General features: G+C 41.6%; 1 protein-coding gene across 1 annotated transcript in view; it reads left to right on the forward strand.

Moving 5' to 3' along the window:
- The window catches only part of CPNE4 (copine 4), a 335,322-nt gene that overhangs the window by 77,865 nt on the left and 237,039 nt on the right, over positions 1–20,418 (forward strand). The window contains exon 3 of the mRNA XM_073333242.2: positions 3,594–3,781. Within this exon, the coding sequence (XP_073189343.1) occupies positions 3,602–3,781 (180 nt within the window). The 5' untranslated portion in view covers positions 3,594–3,601. The remainder of the gene's footprint in view (positions 1–3,593; positions 3,782–20,418) is intronic.

The following is a 20,418-nucleotide window of genomic DNA, read 5'->3' on the forward strand; positions in this document are numbered from 1 at the left end:
CGTTATAGACCCAAAGCTAGAAACAGTGACTAGATTCTAGCCAGACCCAGTTGACTTAGAAGCACATAGAACCCAGAGACTTGCAAAAGACTGGTGACCATTTCGTAGGTTATTGCGTCATTGGGTTGTAACTAGAGCTGGGTGAATTTTTTTCAACAAAAAATGTAGTTTAGTTGACCCCAAACTATTCAGGTATTTGACACAAATTAGCCAAATAGTTTCAGTAAAACACAATAAACAAACACATTTCATAGTCATTCATAACAAAAAGGAGTAGTCACTAGGCTAGGGAAAGACAGTGTGAAATCACTCTTTAGCCTGGGTGGTTACAATACTCACCTAGAATGTAGGAGATCCATATTCAACTCTCTGCTTCCATGACTATTTAATTATTTATACAAAGTGGAACAGCTTCAACAGCAGAGACCAACACCTGTCTCATAGTCAGGGTATTGTCTTGCAAGGTAGGAGATCCAACTTCAAATCTGTTCTCGTCCTCAGACAGAAAGGGGAATTGAACCTAGGTCTCCAACATCCCTGGTGAATGCTCTAACTGCTGGCCTAAGGCTTTTAGGGGAGGTCACTGTTGCCATCTAGCCCTTTACAAATGCAAAAAACCCAAACCAAAACAATTTGGGGTCAAATTAAACATGTTTTGTTTGACCTGAAATAGATTTTTTTTTTCAAATTCATTGAAATTTTTCACAATTTTTGAATTTTGTTTGAGCCCATGAGAATGACAGAAAATAATGATTTGAGGAATTGTTGTAGACAGAAAACACACGTCTGTCATTAGTGAGAGAGAGAGTTCCAACCCTGATATTCTATGAAGGGACCTCAGGAGGTCATCTAGTCCAACCCCCTGCTCAAAATAGGACCAATCCCCAACTAAATCATCCCAGCCAGGGCTTTGTCAAGCCTGACCTTAAAAACCTCAAAGGAAGGAGATTCCACCACCTCCCTAGGTAACGCATTCCAGTGTTTCACCACCCCCTTAGTGAAAAAGTTTTTCCTAATATCCAAGCTAAACCTCCCCCACTGCAACTTGAGACCATGACTCCTTGTTCTGTCATCAGCTACCACTGAGAACAGTCTAGATCCATCCTCTTTGGAACCCCCTTTCAGGTAGTTGAAAGCAGCTATCACATCCCCCCTCATTCTTCTCTTCCTTAGACTAAACAATCCCAGTTCCCTCAGCCTCTCCTCATAAGTCATGTGTTCCAGTCCCCTAATCATTTTTGTTACCCTCCGCTGGACTCTTTCCAATTTTCCCACATCCTTCTTGTAGTGTGGGGCCCAAAACTGGACATAGTACTCCAGATGAGGCCTCACCAGTGTCGAATAGAGGGGAACGATCACGTCCCTTGATCTGCTGGCAATGCCCCTACCTATACTTCCCAAAATGCCATTGGCCTTCTTGGCAACAAGGGCACACTGACTCATATCCAGCTTCTCGTCCACTGTAACCCCGAGCTCCTCTTCTGCAGAACTGCTGCCGAGCCATTCGGTCCCTAGTCTGTAGTGGTGTATGGGATTCTTCCGTCCTAAGTGCAGGACTCTGCACTTGTCCTTGTTGAACCTCATCAGATTTCTTTTGGCCCAATCCTCTAATTTGTCTAGGGTCCTCTGTATCCTATCCCTACCCTCCAGCGTATCTACCTCTCCTCCCAGTTTAGTGTCATCTGCAAACTTGCTGAGGGTGCAATCCACACCATCCTCCAGATCATTAATGAAGATATTGAACAGAACCAGCCCCGCTTCATCACTTAGACACATATTCCTAAATTTAATTTGCATTCTTTTAAAGTCTGCATTGACGTGTCATTGTCCTTTCCTCGTTCTGAATGTTGAAAGTTTCTGAAATAATTGTGCCTTTTAGATTAATGGTGGTGCTGTTGATGTGCTCACATTGGTTTTTTAACTATTTTGAATGAAAAAAGGACCATTTTAATTTCCTTCCAAAATTACCAAACGTTTGCTTTTATTGAAACAATTCTCTGCGGATGTGAACCTCTGAAAATAAGGGTGTTGCATGGAGGGCAGCAAGGAGGATTTAAAGAGGCCACAGAAAACAGATTGATAATCTGGAAATGTTAATCCTGCTCTCTAGCAGAGTATGAATTTACTTGTTTACAGCTCTTACCTTGGCGGGGGGCGGGGGAGGGACCCTGAAAGATAAGCCACATATTAGAGGAGTCAGATTTGAGAGGTCAAATTAACCTGTGAAGTTCACACATGACCGAACAATTAAAGTGGTCCAATATTCCTTATTGGCACAATAGATCACATCACAGTTTTGATGCCACTGCTTCATTGTTATACTGTTGGCAACAAAAGCTTGAGCTGCAATATGGGTGATAGTTGTTGAATCGTTTGTATTAAGCTAGTGCCCTTACACTCCATTTTTTCAGGCACCGTACAAGCTCTTAAGACATGGTCCCCGACTCGAAGAACGTACAATCCGTAATGATGAGATTTACCCATATACATTCTTTTGCTCTGCTGACTATGCCATAAATATAACACTGACCTGTGGAGGTTATGCTCTGTAGTGAGGAGGATGGGAAGTAGAGAGTAAATATAATTCAGGTTTTATGTGTACTGTTGCATCTTTATGGTAGGGGCTTTCCCTTTGTAGGGTTATGTGGAAGTACTAAAGTGAATGTGCACCTTTTGTTAAGTGGCGTACAGCCAAATGGAGACTGAGTGAAGGATGGCTAAACTCTTTTCATTAAAATGTTGTATTGGTTTGAACTGAGGGACTCTGAGGGCATGTTCAGAATTACATCCAATGAGCCCTTCAGCCTGGGGAAATGTGGTGCTATGTATTATAAAGGGCAGAAATAAAGCTGTAAATAGAGATGGTTGATACTTGTGAAGTTAAACTTCAGATCTGAAGCTTCCCAAAGTTCTGGGGTGAGGCTGATGGGTTTCAGTTTGGATTCGTCTGATTTATGTTTTGACTGGACTTTCTCTGCCCTGTACTGACTGACTCTTTGCTTCAACCCTCCCCATTCCCCTTCCTCACAGTCTCCACCACAGTTTCATTCCACACTTGCATCTCCATCACTCTGGCCCCCCACACTCCTACCCTTCACTTTTCTCTCCGTTTAGCTAATGCCCACCTAAACAAACACACACAACCCAAAATATACTCTGGAACTAATCTGTTGTTTGGTGCCATCATGTTGTACAGTCTGCTGGTATGTCCAACTCTTTCCCTCACCTTGAGACTGTTCTGTCTATTTAGACTATAAGCTCTTTGGCGCAGGACCATCTGTGTTTGCACAGTGCCTAGCACAGTCGGGCCACATTCTTGGTTGTCCTTTAGGCACCATCAAACTAATAGAGCCAAATAAATAATCCATGCAACTATCAAACTTTCACATTTATAAATTATTATTCTATATTTAGACATCTTCCAGGGTTTAGAAAAACTCTAGAAATTTTCATTTGACTTTGCTATGAATCTCACCCATGATATTGGGAGTCCTTTTTTTGGCACAGCACTGAATTGGATCAGGTTCCAGGTGAACAGAAGGTTTGCACTGTGGATAAATTGTTTTTGATCAACCCTTTTTCTCTCTTCACAGAACAGAGAATGCAGAAAATGAGCAACATCTATGAATCAGCAGCAAATACCCTGGGAATCTTTAGCAGCCCATGCCTGACTAAAGTGGAGCTGCGAGTTGCATGCAAAGGCATATCAGACCGGGATGCCCTTTCCAAGCCAGATCCCTGTGTCATCCTGAAAATGCAGTCACATGGGCAGTGGTTTGAGGTAAGTGGCCAATAAAATGCATATGAACTTGATGCTCCGAGGTACTACAGTAGAGCTCAGGTTAAGTACTATGGTGATGAATGCACTAGATAGATGTAAGAGTGACAAGATGGGTGAGGTAATCTCTTTTATTGGACCAACTTCTGTTGGTCAGAGAGTCAAGCTTACACAGAGCTCTCTCTCACCAACAGAAGTTGGTCCAATAAAAGAGATTACCTCACCCACCTGGTCTCTCTAATATCCTGGGATCAACACAGCTACAACAATAGTAGATAGATGTAATCATTTAAGCCTGATGCAAAGCCCACTGAAGTCAATTGGAGCTTTTCCACTGACTTTATCAGGCCCTTAAAGAATTCTTTGGATTTTCCCTGTCTGTAGTCTAGATAAGAAGTCACGGTCATATAACCATTTCCCTGCCTGCCTGCCCTTCCCTGGCCAAAAACCCAGAAACAAACTTGTTTTTTAAAATAAAAAGTGTTTCAGTGGAGACCAGATAATACCCTGAAATTATACTTTCTTTCAAAATTCTACTGCTTTATGGAGGAAAAAAAACCCAACAACCCACTGCAGAAAAGCCCCAACAAACATTAAATAGTCTGTAAATTAATAGCTTAGGAATCCAGCCAATTCCCAAATAATTCTTCATTACTCACTGTTTCCACTCTTTCATAATAAATCTGTGGGATACTTCCCTGCCATTTCTGCCTCAGAAAATCTCCCACATAAGTGATATTTATAATGAAATATCAGATTTTATTTTTAAAAAGTACTCCCTCTTTTGTCTGCTTGAGGATTCCTCTTTGATTCTCCTGATCCTTTACAGTAACATAGATTTAGAATGATTTAAGAATGAGAAAATTCTTATAATAAGATTATGCATGAGGTTTTGAAGCCTTAGTCTATTTGTCATTTTCAATAAGCGGTGGAGGTTATACAACAAATTAGTCAACACAATTAAAACGTTAAAGCTGGATATTACAAAAGAGTTCTTTTTTCACAAGATTTTCTCTTCACATATTGCTGACTTGCAGTGTTGTAGCTACCATGAGGCCTGATAGATGGCTTAAAAAACCCAACAACTCTTTGTTAATGAAGTTTCCAAGTCACTTCAATATGTGCACACATGACATATATACAATTATTTTTCCTCGTCTTTTACTGCATTAAAATCCAGCTCTGCGCCACTTTATAGAAATGAAAAACGACTGACAAAATGCATGAAGTTTTTTCTCTATGCAGCATAAGAATGACACCCATGTTAGATGCGGATGAATGCTCCATCATATTCAATCAGTAGGCAATCCCAAAAGTTGCAAACTGACTTTTTTAATTAAACCTGTCTCTTTCCCCCTCCCCCCGCTCAAATCTATAATCTTAATTGCATAATAGGTGTAATGTGATTGATAATTCAGAATAAGATACATGCTTTGCAAATAAGAAATGGAAACATATACTAGAAGTTTAATTATTTAGAAAAACCTCCTGATCCACTGCTAAAGATTAGTATGTGGTGTTTAATGGAGCTAAGTGAATAGATTGCAACAAATTTGGCAAACTTCACCTTTTCTTTCTGATTTGTACTGCTGTGAACAGAATGTGAAATTCTTGAATGTGTCTATTTGTGAATTTCTAAAAGGAAGAATTCTTGGTGTAGAGATTGTTTGTTTGAGTTGTAAACTTTTACTACAGTTTATGTAGTAATTTAAATCAATGAATTTAACTAACCCACAAAGCATTGTGTATATTTAGTTGTAATCGCAATTCATGCTATGTTGATTAGGACATAAATAATCCAAACAAAAAACAAGCTGCTTCCAGCGGCTCCCATTGGCTCCCATTGGCCTGGAGCAGCGAACCGCAGCCACTGGGAGCCGCGATTGGCCAAGCCTGCGGACGCGGCAGGTAAACAAACCAGTCTGGCCCAGCAGGGCTTTCCCCACACAAGCAGCGGAACAAGTCTGGGAACCACTGGTCTAGATAATATTCAGTCCTATCATGAGTGCAGGGAACTGGACTAGATGACTTCTCAAGGTCCCTTCCAGATCTACGATTCTGTGTTCCTGTCAGTGCTGCAGAGACAACATAGATTTGATAGGACAAGATGTTTTCTATTCTGGCTCATACATAATTAACAAAACTTAAGTTCCAGTTGCTGGGCTCAGTTGAATGAAGTTGCATAGATATAACTGAAGACAGAATTTGGCTGGGAGAATCTTCCACTCATGGTGATGAACCGGTCAAGAAGAGCAAGGATGTGATTTTTAGATTGCAGATGGCTGATCATTTTTCTAATTATCTTTTTATGGGTAAAAGGATCATATTTGATCCAGAAACCCTTGAGAGGCAAGAAACATAAACTCTAGCATGCCATTTTTACAGTCACTTTGAGGTACTCCAAAAACTATCAGTCAGGACTGCCACTGTAAATCTATATGTAAATACTTATATCATCCCATATAAAATTCCTTTAGAGTGATATTTGGCACATGGTGCAATGGCCATGAATAAGGTATTCAGATGATGGACTGGGAGTCAAGAGACTTGGTGTTTATTCCCAGCTCTGTTGCTGACTGCTCTAGACTCTTGGTCACGTCACTTCACCTCTCTGCACCTCTGTTTCCCCTCCTACCTGTTGTCTGCCTTGTCTGTTTCGGTTGTAGTCCCTACACTGTGAAACTTCTCTCGTATGATGTGTACGTCTTCATGGGGGTGGGTGGGGGGGAAGAAGTGTGTTCTTATCTCATTTTGCCTAGCTTGGGTTAAACTAATACTGAAGGCTTGGCTGGTAATTTGGGTTAGCAGCTCAAATTAAAGCCTATAGGGAGCTGGGGAGCCTGCATCTTTGCTGCTGTTTTAATTCCCATTACCTATTCCAGGTTAAGAGCATACCTTTTTCTGCAGTGAAGACACACCCTGTGTGATTGTACAGTGCCCTGCACAATGGGATTCCAATTGTAGTTGGGGGGCCTATAGACACTATTCTAATACAAATGATGATGATGCGTGCCCAAACCCTTCAGGCCACATTACACTATGATATGTCTGTTTATGCAAAATACGCTATTGAAAAACAATTTTAAGAGTTTTTTTTTAAATGGGTTTTTAGTAGGACTATTATTTTTGCATCCCTCTTCCTGTTAGACTAGGTGCCTTACTTACTATAAGTCCAACTGGACAGGGACTCATGTACATGACCTAAATATCTTTTTCGCATCATGTCACAATATTAAAAATCTGACATCTCAAGATGGTCTAAGACTGGACTTGAGCATTGCATGGAATAGCTGGGAATCTCCTGTTTCTTGTGTTATGAATTGCCCATTGCTAGCCTGAGGTAGGAAGATGTGACAAAACAGAATTTAAATTCATGGCACTTTTATGCACAGAAGAGCTGTGTTGTAGTCCAAGACTGACTTTTGCCTCTCCTGGGTTTTAGGCAAGTATAATTTGAGGGGAAATATTCTCCATTTAAAATGGGAGAGAAGGAAGAACATTTCAATGGCAAGTTGTAGGCTTTTTTTTAATGGCAGTTGTTTGAACATGTTTGAGGGATTAAATTATTGGAATAAGTTGAAGGGAGATGGATTGGTGAACCAAAGGAGGAAAAGAAGTCAAAGGTATATGATAAGTTTGTTTATCACATAATTTATTACCACCACAGATGGGGTATGCTTGCATATAGTGTATGTGTGCACATATATAACACTACAGTCTTGCTCTGAGGTGTGCTGATTATTGAAATTGTTGTAGCTGGTAACAGGGAAGATAGTTTTGTCCTGTTTGCTGGTTATTATCTACACATGGAAAGCAGGAATATTACTTTGAAAGCTTGATAGGTTGCAATGCTCTGTCTGGTCATATTAGGTTAAATGAGATCAGGAGGTGTAATATTACGTGAAGCAGCCAGATGGAATGTGATGTCTGCCCTTTTATATTATGAATTTGAAAAGACACAGCAGTTTTGGAAGACAGTGACCGCTTTTGTGAGTTTTACAAATACAGTCCTCTCTGTAGCACTATTCTTACAGCCAGCAGCAAATAGGAGGGTATCTGCTACCTGGGAGATTTGTTCAGGTCACTCCTTTCTTTTGTAAGTGTTTCAAACCCTTTTGGCATTTTGGAATAAATACAATACAGGTAAGTAAAGTGCCATCAAAAGATAACACATGACCAATAAATTATATCAAACATATAAAGAGAACACAGAAGAATACATTCTCTATAGAAATGAAACTACTCAGTCAATGAAATATTAGCAAGCTCAGAGCCAGCCTTACTGCACAGACAGACCACGTGTCCGCCTAAGGCAGTGCACTAGAAAGGTGGCAAAAAATGGAGCCGTTCGTCCCCAACCTATACTCCTCCTTGCTCCGATGCCTTCCTTTTCCTCCACCTCAGAATTAGATCTCATTGTCTTCCCTACAACTGTCTCTCTCCTTCCTTGTGCTAAGTTTTAGATTTTCTCCCCTCGCCATTACCAGCAGGGTTTGTGGTTTTAGGAGGAGAAGTGTTGACTTGGGAGGGTGAATGGGCTGCTTTAGGTGGTCTTTAGTTTGCCCTAGAACTTTATTCTGGTACCTACCTATATCTGTTTGAAGGCCACTTGAGAAGGTTGGAAAAACGCTGCTGTGTGCTGGGGACATGGAGGTTTGAGGGTGGGGGCATTAGCTATGAAGGTTTGGATTCCTTGCCTTCTGTGGTAGAGGGCAATAAGACCGCTCCCCCACACCACACACACACATTCATCCACCCTGATACGGTACAAACAAGGATTAAGATGTTAATCTGTGTTCCAAGGGAGCTATTTACTGTCAATTCTCAAGAAGCTGGAATGCCCATGGACAAAAGCCAGTCTTCAGTTCATGCTGCTAGTTGCAAGATTGATATGGAATAAAGTTTCATCTGTCCATTATTTAATGGTGAGGTCCCTAATCTTGCATGTAGTACTGAAATCTGTTTGGTTGGATGATACTGCTGCACTAGTTTTGTTGCAGCAGGTTCTGGCTAGATATTCAGTACTAAGGTAGTTAAGCAGAATCAGCGAGGAGGTGGTATAGCTGTGCTTTTTGCAAGCAACTTGACATTCTGGAGGTCTTCTACTCTAAAACTTGATCAAGTACTGCTTGTATGTGAGTCCTGGAATGGGGTTTGTTGGATATGGTTTTGGTTTACTGGTTGGCCCATGGCACTGTAAAGTTCCGGTGTGAGCTAATAGAGTTCCTTGCTGCAATGGTATTGAAGGGCTCAGGGCTAATAGTGCTCAGTGACTTCAACATCCACTTGGATGATGCATGCTTGGAATCATCTCAGGATTTCCTGGTCATGATGAATATGTGACTATCCCTCTCAATTCACATAGGTGAACCTAGTCTTGATCAAGTGTCTGTGATAGAACTGGGAGGTTATACAGTTAAAAATTAAGCCTGTGTCATGGACCAACTACTATCTCCTTTGTTTTGAAAGTTAGGCACATCTCTCATGTCAAACTGAGGGGCTTGGTTTGGATGGTCTTCCCTGAACAGTTATTTGAACCAGAGTTCTTCCAAAAGGCCTCAGAAGGTAGCACAGCTCTCTAACAGGCCATTCTGTTAAGGGTTTGGCAGTATCGTCTAATCTTTTATCCTCAGCCATTGATTGGGGGACCCTGGATGCACAGGCGCTGACTTTTGTTTTTGCCAGTTGGTGCTCCTCTCTTTCCCCCTCCATCTGAGCGGTGGGCAGGACCTCATGGGGAAGAGGCTGAGCAGGGGTGGGGCCTTGGGGCAGCGGGCAGGCAGGGCCTCAGGGTGGAGCATGGGGCTTTGGGGAGAAGAGGCTGAGTGGGGGTATGGCCACGGTCTGGGTGCTGGGGGCCGATAAAAGATTAATCCAGCCCTGCAGGTGCTAAGCACCCCCTGTCTTTTTTTAGTGGGTGCTTGAGCCCTGGAGCACCCCTGGAGTCAACGCCTATACCTAGGTGTTCTTCCTTTAAGGCTTTACCCTCAAAGATCATCTTGGCTTATGGATAACTTGCAAAAGGTGAACTAGGAGGCAAGGCAAAGCAGCTAGAGGACAAGAGGCAGAAGTCATGCGATGAAGCTGATTGCAAAATACAGTTTGTTTGTTTGTTTTTTCAATGACATGGTTGTGTGGGAGGTGAAGGAGATTCTTTGACTCCCACATAGTGTCTGGAAAGTCCAGATTAGTAGATTTGTTTCATACAGTAGATGGCTTGGTTAACCTGAGCTGCTTTTACTCAATGGCTGACTTGAGATAAGTTCCTCCCATTGTGTAGAAATTTCTGGCTCATGTGCAGATAAAACCAAATGGGTTTAGGCCAAGCTTTCTCCTCCTCCAGATGCAGGACCGGGAAAAAAGCTACCTACATCTTCTGTGCCTGAGCTCAGGACAGTGGAGCTCCATGAAGTAGTGGACATTGGAGCCACCTTTGGACCTGTTTTCTTCCGGGTTGATGGAGGCCAGTGGAGAAGCACTGAATAGATCTGGGCGAAATTGTTTTGGATGAAACTATTTTTTTCACTGAAAGATGCAGATTCATGTTGACCTAATCATTTAGCAAATTCGTGTGGAATTTGCTGAATTGTTAAAGTCAAAAAACACAAACAAAAACCCAATAAACCAAAACCTTTCATTTTAACATTTTCAATATTAAACCTTTAAATTTTTTTTATTTGAAACAATTTTTTCTTTTATCTACTGTACAAAACAAGTGCACGAATCAAGACTTCGCAGACACTACATGGGAGACAAATGAAATTCTTTTCCACTTGTTAGGTACAACAATATTTAAAAATTGTTTTGGGTCAACCCGAAACAATTTAATTTTTCCTCCCCCCAGTTTTGGCTAGCCAACCAAAAAATTAGTTATATTTTTTATAATCAGTTATATCAGTTTATTTAGCCTGGGATTTTAGCTCTAGCATTGGATCTATTATTTATTGTGATTGTCAAACACCTCCAACCAGATGGCCAGGTTCCTTAAGCCATTGCGTGGCCTTTGTTCTAGAAATTATTACTTGACGCTACCAGTCTAATCTACTACCGTCCGGTGCCTGAATGCTGTGGGTCTTCTAGACTGTTGTTGTTCTGGATACAGACCTAGGTACAGCGCAGTGACTGCTCTGCTGCTGTTCGTGGAGAACGATCTCCTAGTTGAGGTTTGGCTGACTCCACCTCTGGAGTGGGGTTGGGGTTGTTCTTGGATGCTTATGTTTCCTCATTGCTCAGTGTTCCTAGAGGGCGGTGCTAGGCACTTGACTCATCAGCTAAAAAGGTACGGTCACGTGGCGTCAAAATGGGGCTTAAAATTGAAAGCTGTGCAGTTGCTTATGTGGCTTCATAATCCGTTTTCCTCCTAACGGAAGGTGGGATGGACTGAAGGATCTTTTGTATTAATTATTTTGCTTGCAGTTAATCAGACATTGAGATTGATGAATGTTAGCAACTCCCCTTCTCAAGAGTATCTGATAATCAGTCTTGTTGCCAAGATTTCACTTTTTGTTTCTATTTTCTTCTGCTGATAGATGTCCCTAAAGTCTTGCTGTACAGTGTGGGGACTGACAAAGGCACCTCTCCTCCTTTTTCAGAACCACTGGAAGTCTACAGAATCTACAGACTAGGAAGTTTACAGACTAAAGGCCTATTGAACATTTTAACTCAGTCCATTCTCCAAAAAGCCTGTATTTGAAAGAATAGCAACCAACTATATGAAGACTTGATATTTTGGGGGTGTTCTCTATTCCAAAAGTTTGTTTCATTAAGGAGTTCTTTCTCCTTGATTATTAAGACAATTTCTGACTGGGATTGTGCTATTTTACATGAGTTCATATCAGAGGAGGAGCCAAGACACTAAATGGGAATGATCATGGGGGATTTTCTGCCTTAAAAGAAAAAGACTATTTTTGGTGAAGGTTTTTTAAACTTTCTCTATTACATTCGTCAATCTTCTAGTAGCACACATCCACAATAAGTAATACATTTTACTACAGTCACATCAGGAGTTTATTTAGCCTGGGATTTTTTTCTTTCAAACCCCTCCTCCCCCCCAACAAGAACATGTCTGATAACATTCTGTTGAACTCTTTTCTTATAATATCTTGTAGCTTTTTCTATAGACTAGTTCCACATGAGTTACCTGTTTTAGCATTGCATTTTCTACTGACTCCCAATTAAAACAAAAAGCAAAACCAACCTCACCCAAATGTTCTGTGTCACATAGGGCTATTTATATTAAAGTTTGGTCATTGATCTTCAGACCGCACTCTTCTTTTAATACTTTCCCCCTTTTTAAAATAGATAGAAGCACCTTGGTTTAATAACCAGTCTCATTGCACAATATTAAAAACAGCAAAGTAAAAGCATTCTCATGTCCCCTGAAGGAAAAATATTGTGACCATCTTTCTTATGGAATTTGTGTTATCCACTCACATTGGAGATTGGGGAGAGTTATCAGGAAATGAGCGTGGAGAAGAATATACTGTCTGATTTTAGGTGAGCCTCAACTTGTGTGCACGTTTGCACATACACACAGCTATGCCTTTGCGCTCACTTTTCCAGGACTATTGACTCTCCCATTGAGGTGGTGGAATCTCTTTGGGAAAACCCATTACCTGCACGTACAGATGTTATCGCTGAAACAGTGTGTGTGCACACACGGTGTGTATCTGCAAATTTGTGCATGCACCAGTGAAAGAAGAAAGCTGAAAAATTAAGGCCTTAAATCTTTTCATGCTAGAACATATCTGACCAGGAGCTGCTGATTGTTATGTGTATGGCATACACGCAGAGAAGTTAGATAAAAACATACATACTTTTGCTGGAAGGTTGCAATGTAACACTACTTTATTTCTTAGAATTTAGAATGATAACATACAACAAGAACCCCAAAACACACAGAGAGAAAAAGCAGGCTGCTCCATAAAACAGAGAGGCACAACTCACCGCATCTTGCTCTAGACTGGGTGTCCCAAGCAGTCAGTCAGTAAACAGGCTGGGTTGCATCCTTAAAGATTGGAGGCATGCTTGCGAAAGAGGCATGCCTGGGTTGGATCGGGGAGTTCTTCTAAAGAGCAGCAGGAAGCTGCAGGGCCACAGGGCTGAGGTCCAGCCAGAAAAGACTGGGAGGAGTGGCTTCAGGTAGAGCAGACTGGGGACAGAGGAAAAGCTCCATGTGTGGCACGGCTGAGTATGAATTCTTTTGTTATGGTAATGGATTTATTTCAGCACTTGAACTATTTATGTTAGTAGACCAGCCCTGGCAGGGGATGCTGTTATCCACAGGAAAGGGTAGTAGGTTCTTAAGGGGCCCACAAGCAGGAGCTAAAAAGGACAGGATGCCTTTGAAGTGACCCCTGGCCATAAGGAGGAGATGGGTGACACTTCCTTATAAGGTCCCCTAACCTGCAAGCAGGACCAGGAAAAAAAACCCTAAGAATTTGAGGTGATTACAGTTTTCAATACACCACACTGTAATTTTTCACACTAATCCCAATTCAGAGACAAGTTGCTCACATATTCACTAGCTCCTGGTCAGATTTCTCCTACAGCAAAAATATTAAGAGCTTCTCTGCAATAATATTTTGATAATTCTCCTTGCCCCCACCCACTCCAGCACTAGTCTTTTTTTCATATGAATCACAAGTCGATATCTAGATTGTTCAGCCAAGACTTGCTGCATCGTTGAGAGTAGCAAGGTGTTGCAGTCCACTCCTTCACCATTTTTGATCATGTGCATTGCTGCCCCGCAGTCACACTGTGTAGATTGAGCTCAGTCAAAATTCTCCATTGAGGCAGCCACTCTGGCCATTCCAGTCAGCAGCCTGTTAAGTCTGGTCCAGGATTTACATCCCAGTTTGCAAACAGGTGGCGGTAAATTAGGGCTTCTGAAATTCATCAGTATGCTTCTGTCTCCATCCCAGAGTCACTGCCAATCTGTGAGGACATAGCTATTGGCCCTGACATGCCTTTGTTCATCCGAGATTGACACTGAGCTGGCAGCACTGGACACAACTGCATGAGGCTGCAAAAGGATCTCAGTCAGTCATGGCAAGTCAGCAGGAACTGCAGGTGTAGTTGGTTTTCCTCTAGAGCTGGGCAGATCTTCTGGTGGGAAGTGTGTGTTGCTTATTTGTACCTACTGGAACCATTGTCAGCCTTGTGTGCAGCGGGTTGTTTTCATCCATCCTAGTCCTCCATGTAGTTTTAAGGGTAATGGCATCTTGTCAAAGTTTTGGTGGAGCAATATGAGCCAACACATACAAATCACATGTTAATGTGTGGCTAAGGCAGCCACTAACGATACAGGTGGCTGTGTTGAGCTCTGAAGCAACGAGACGCGTAGGCCGACTTCTGCCCTAAATTGCTTCACGATATTCCACTGGAGCGAATACCAGCACCAGGTTGGTAAAACATTTACCTCTGCTCCCCAGGCAATTCCTGCTAGCTTCTGGATCAAGGTAGTGTGGACGGTGATCTTTTTCTTTAAATGTTCTACATGGGACTGGAATGTTAGACTACAGTCCAGTTTGACTCCTAAATAACTGAGAACTGGCTGGAAAGGGAGTGGACGATCCTCAGCACAGACAGTAAGGGATTGATTTGCCTTAGTTGGCCATATGGAGGGTTGTGGCCATAGTCTTAGACTAACATAGTGTAACTATCCACTGATGAAGATAAGGGGCCAGAGCAGTCATGTCCTGGCTGAGTGACCTTTTGATATAGGGTTGATCATTACCCACATCAGCAAAACAGATGTCATCTAAAAATGTACCTACTTCTCGGTCTTAGTTGTTGATAGGTCATAGGTGTGTGTGTGTGTGTGTGTGTGTGTACATATTGAAAAGAAGAGGCTCTAGAACGGATCATTGTGGGAGTCCATTGTAGAGATGCCAAGTCGACTGACTTTGTCTCCAGGTCACAAGATGACGCTCTGATTCATTATCATTACCATGATGAACACTGTCATGGGCTTACAGGGAATATTCTGCAACAATTTGGCAGTCAGGCCCACATGCCATGGCTGATAACTCACCTTATCCCCCATCCATGCCATCATGATTGAAGAATACAAACTCCAAGAGACAGGGTGTCCCTGGTACAAAAAGGGTTAACTCTAATTTCACTTTCCTCTCCCCCGCCTAGGTGCTGAAGGGAATGTTTATAAGAAGGGTTGCTGGGAAGCGGAAGGGGAGTGTGCATGTGGAAAAGAAGGGTTCTGCACACAGGGTCTGATGGCTGGGTTGATGCCCAGGTCAGGGAAGATTTTTTGCTTGTTACTCCTTTTGCTTATGTTACCTTGCTTTATGTGATGATGATCAATATTGGCTGCTGTTGGATAGATCTTGCTGCCTTTTGTTACTGTTTTGCTTCTGCTTAGTCATCGCATGGGCTTACGCTCCATAAGTACAAGGCCTGTTGCAAGTAGACATTGGGCCTAAAACACAGTGAGTCTGGATCCAAATTTTCCCAAAGTTCAAAGGTACTCATGTTTGATGTTGTGACTTAATATAGTCAAGGAGCCATCCAAATCTCAAGGAGATGGTATCTGGATCTTGAAGTTTTATTTTGGGGTCCCTCTCTATTAAAATTTTCTTTGGAAACATGAAAAGGCTTTTTTGTAACATTTATGAACCTGTTGCATCAGGTTATTAATAACAACATCCCCTCTCTAGTTAGAAGCTAATCTGCTGCAAGGGAGACTTAGGTTAGATTATAGGAAAAAACTTTCTAACCATAAGGGAAGTTATGTTTTGTAATAGACTTTCAAGGCAGCTTGTGGAATCTCCATCACTGGAGGTTTTTATGAACAGATTTGGTAAACCTCTGTCAGGGATCGTCTAGGTTTACTTGGCCCTGCTTCAACGCAGGGGGCTGGACTAAACCATTTCTTGTGGTCCCTTATAGCCGGACATGTCTATGATTCTATGGGACTACATTTAAACAGCTCTGTCCCCACAGCCCAACTGCATAGTGTTTCTTTCCTTTTGCCTTTAAAAAGGCTGCTTTGGGAAATCTGAGGTCCTCTGAACCCGACAGATTATTCTGAACTGAATTCAAACGCTGGCAGCTTGACTCGACGTACCTATTGCCTTCTGACCTAAATTTCATCACGCTGCACCATTAGCCCAGGCACAGCCATTCCCACAGTACAGATTGCAGGAGAGGAGGTGTACGTGGGGGCACAGAGAGCGCTAGGGATCCATTTCAGGAGCCCATTTTCAGACTGTGGGTGGGCGGGCGGGCAAGACTGAGCTGTCCACTTCCTCTCGCGCTCAGAGGTTACCTCTCTTGAGTGTGGGAGGGAGGAGGCTGGATTCGGGCTTTTAAGTTTGGCAAACTGTGTGTCCATCAGCAGATGTCCACCTTCCCTTTTTCCAGGTTTCCTGGCATAGTGTCATACTTTTTTTTCTCTTAGTTTAAATAAATGAAAGCAAGCACACTTCTATAGGGCAATAGAAGTTAGAGAAAACAAAGAGCTAACAGGTCATTTTAATCCATTCCCTTGCAAGGGCAGTCCCCTAATTAGATACCAAATTGATACTCTGCTATGAGCCAAAATCTGTATTATTGCTGTTTGTTTACTTTATTCATTTTGGTGACCAGAGTTTGTGCAAATTATCATGGAATGCTCAATTTTGTGCGGACAATATTTATGTAACAGAGGCCATATTTTCAGCTGCCATCTTCAATCTCGCTTGTACATTCTGATGTTTATGCCAGTAATGTTGAAGGTGCACCCACAAATTTGCACATGTAAATCAGGTAGCTGGACTGGGTACTCAGCTACTTGATTTGTGGGCACCATTGCAAGTGCTTATGTGTTCTTGCTGGTGCAAAATTCTGGACTGGTTTTAGACAGTCAATATTTAAGATTTAGGGCTACATTTTCTGACAAATATTTGTGTGGTGCAGTGCATGAAACGTTGAGAAGCAATAAAGAAAAATCACTGTTTTGTGTGTACTATATTGAGTTAAAATGTGGTGGGAGACAAAATATATGACTAATGAACTTTGTTGTCTCAAGAAAATGGCACTTGAATTACATTTTTATTACAAATACTGTTTCGCCGCTACTACATTTCCATCAGTCTGTTTAAGCATCCTAAGATACTTACAAATTTTGCCTGCAGCAGTGCTGTCTAATCAGTGGCTCTGACTTCATGCTTCATTAGGTTCTGCAAGTTTTTCTCAGAGCCACTCAGATTAGCTTATTGTGAAAGCCATGAATTTAAACAGTTTAACAGTAATCATAAAACTGGCTAAGAATTTTCTAATATTAATTTTTCAAACCAGGCCAAACAAGTATCAAGTCTACTAGCTGCATATTGTTTTGCAGGTAAAAATACACCACCCAAAACATTTCTTCCACAGTTTTACAAGTCAAAATTCCCAAGGCAAGATTATTGGCTGGTAATATCTGGAATGGTCAGGAAGACACCTCCATTCTGTTCCTGACTCTGCCACAAACTATCTGTCTGATCTTCAGCAACATAATTAACCTGTCGTAATTTACTCATCTACAAAATGGGCTTGATAATATCTACTGTATCTATACTACTTAAGAGCAGCATGGGGCTCAGATGTTAGTATTATTTGTATTAAGGTATCCCCTAGAACAGGGGGTCTAAGTCTGGGGGTCACCAATGGATTCAAGGGGTTGCCAACACTCTTCTTTTCTTTAGGCTGGATGCAAGGGGCATCCTGAAACTTTTTTTCTCCTGTCACATGAAGTCACAATATGGACAAGTTAGGGTCTCAGTGGTTCACAAACTGGGAGCTGGCTTCCATTGTGCTAGGCGCTCTATAAACACATAGTAAGAGACAGTACACTGCACTGAAGAGTTTACAGCATAAAGCCTGTTATATCCTTGGGGGCAACAGTTTTAGGAAGAAATCACTGGAGACACAGAGCTGTTAACCTTAAAAGCAGCCATTTATTGCCACACACTGAACTAACCAAAAAACCAGCCAAAACTGGCTGGGCTATCCGCTAATAATCTAACTCAGTTGCCATAGCAACAACAAGGTTCTATTAGCATGACAACTAAATATACAAAAAAGCCCTGATCAGGCAAAGACGTACACACATGCTTAACTTTATGTATGGTGAGTAAAGTTAAGCATGTATAGTCTTTGCAGGATCAGGGTCTGAACAGACAAAACAGGTAAAGGGAGGGAGAAAGGAAATAGTATCTTTGTTTTACAAACATGGAACTTGAGGCACAGGCAGATTAAGTGGCCTGCCCAAGGTCACACAGTCTGGGGGCAATGACATAACTACACCAAGTGAGGATCTCCCCCAGGAAATCTGGGGCAGAACCAGGCACTGAAGTCCTAGTCTAGTGCCTTAGCTATTTCGTCCATCACTCCTCTGATTAATCGTTTGTATTGCTTTGTGATCTTCAGATGAAAGTGCAAAGAATATTTATTATACAAGGCACCAGTTATATTTTTGGGGTTGTAAACATTTTATTTTCACAATTTAAGGTATATTTTCATTCACAAGGTAGAGTTAGTCACTAGGTATAGTGCATCACCCCAGCAATTGGTGTATATTACCAACACGACTATCCTCCACGCAGGAGCGATACACATCTACTCAGGTGACAGTATGTGACCTCACTATTCAGGTCATTAGAGGTTTTTTTTTGTTTTTTTTTTCCCAAGGGCATCGAGTGAAGTCAGGGAGTGAGGAGCTGATTTTTCTAATTTGAAAAACAAGTAGGAAATATGTTGTTGGCTCTTAAAAATGGGGAGAGTCTTTGTGTGTCACACGGAAGGAGTAAAGAACAAAAGCAAGTGTTTTGGCTTTACCTTTCACCTTAAAGGAGGATTTCATCTGAAAATTCAGTCTGTCTTTGAATAGGGAGAATGCGTTATCACTGTGCTTAGAAGCTAAACTACATTTGGTTCCTTTGGGAATTCCCTTTGACTGGCATCAATTAGAAAGACAAATGGTACCTTTCTGCAGGAAAGGAGCTATCTTGCTGTAGTCATCCTGACCCCGAACTCATAAAAATACATTTAAGTCTACTTTTGATCCCTCATCTATTCTTTCCTGAATTTCAATGATCCACCCATTTAATATTTAAAACTTTGGTGAAGATGAATGTGACACTTTTACCACAGAGTTTAAACGTAACCTACATTACAACAGCAATGCCTGTCTCTCACAATAGCTATTTATTACAGACATACAAACTTCACATGTCTCTAGCATAGACTTTGAGAACAAACCTGAATTGACTTTGGTAGTCTGGCAGATTGTAGTAAACAGGAACTTGCAGGGTTAGAATGAGACAGGATACACTTTGCTCAAAGGTTTTCAACCTGGGGTATCAGAAACAGGTGTTTGGGTGGGAGGATTGTTACCATCCTTCTCTTCAGATATTGTTATTAGGAAGTTGGCCCCAGCTGGATAGGAGGGGGATTCCTTGGGGTATGGAAAAGTAGGTACTGGTATAGAAGGGTTCAGAACCACTGACTTAACTAAAGAATCAACTTAACTTCCTGCATCATTCTGGGTGTTCCTTGAATATTTCCCATATAAGTATTGATTGACCAGAGCTGACCCTGAGTTCATAAATCTTGCGTTGACTCTAAAATCCAGGCAGAACAGGACATCTTGTTGTCGTGAATAGTGTTTCAGCCTGCACTTCCAATGTCTCAAGTTTGGTTTATACTAGGGCTGGTTGAAATCTTCCATCTGAACCATTTTTGATGGAAAATTTTGGTTTTTGACTAAACAAAATTTTTCATATAAAGTGTCTTTATGTGGAAAATTTTGAGGCTTCATCAAAAAACCCACACAGCTAAAATCTGGAATTTTGTTGTTGGAAAACGTTACCATGGTTCATCCTAGGAATTGTATTTCAGTTGTACCTCATGCCCCCATTCTCCGCTGTAGGCTGAGTTCACTATCTGGACTTCATCTCCCATGATGATTGATAGTGGCTCACCATGGTGCAGCAGGGAGATATAGTCTGGCCATGGAGCCCAGCCCCTAGAGGAGAATCTGGGAATGAGGCAATTGAACTACAATTCCCATAAGGCATTGTGGCAGTATTTCCTAATCAAACGTTTTGGTTTTCTGCCAAACGTTTTCATTTTTTGATGTTTTTACCAAAACCTGGACACTTTCCACAGGGGGAAAAAGCCCCAGTTTTCAACCAGTTCTAGTTGCTACCATTTGCCTCGTAGCACTAAGTGAAGTTTTTCTGTATATAATAGTTTTGTGACCTCCATCTTATAGGAGATAGTAAACTGCTGCACTTAAGAGTGAGTTTTGAGCAGATGCATACATCAGTGTGCAGAGATGGCTTGTTCTCATGAAAAGATTAGAAAACATTATTTCCATTTTAAAAAGCAATAATTGCTATATTGAAAAGTTGGTTTTCCTCCTTTTTGAAGTTGTACTTGTCACAAAAAGAGGTTTTCTGCCCATTAGCTCACAGCTTGCAGAGTCCGCCACACTAACTGAAGTGTTGTCTCTGGATCAGGCCCTTCATGCAGCCTCCCCACGGGCATCCTTTCATATGTTGTGTGTTTGGAACTGTGAATCTAAGAACTGGTCTCAGTAACATCCTGGAATTGGGATTCCTGCTGCTTTTTTAACATTGTACAGTCCACAAAAATGC

The sequence above is a fragment of the Lepidochelys kempii genome, chromosome 2 (assembly GCF_965140285.1).
Source record: "Lepidochelys kempii isolate rLepKem1 chromosome 2, rLepKem1.hap1, whole genome shotgun sequence".
NCBI lineage: Eukaryota > Metazoa > Chordata > Testudines > Cheloniidae > Lepidochelys > Lepidochelys kempii.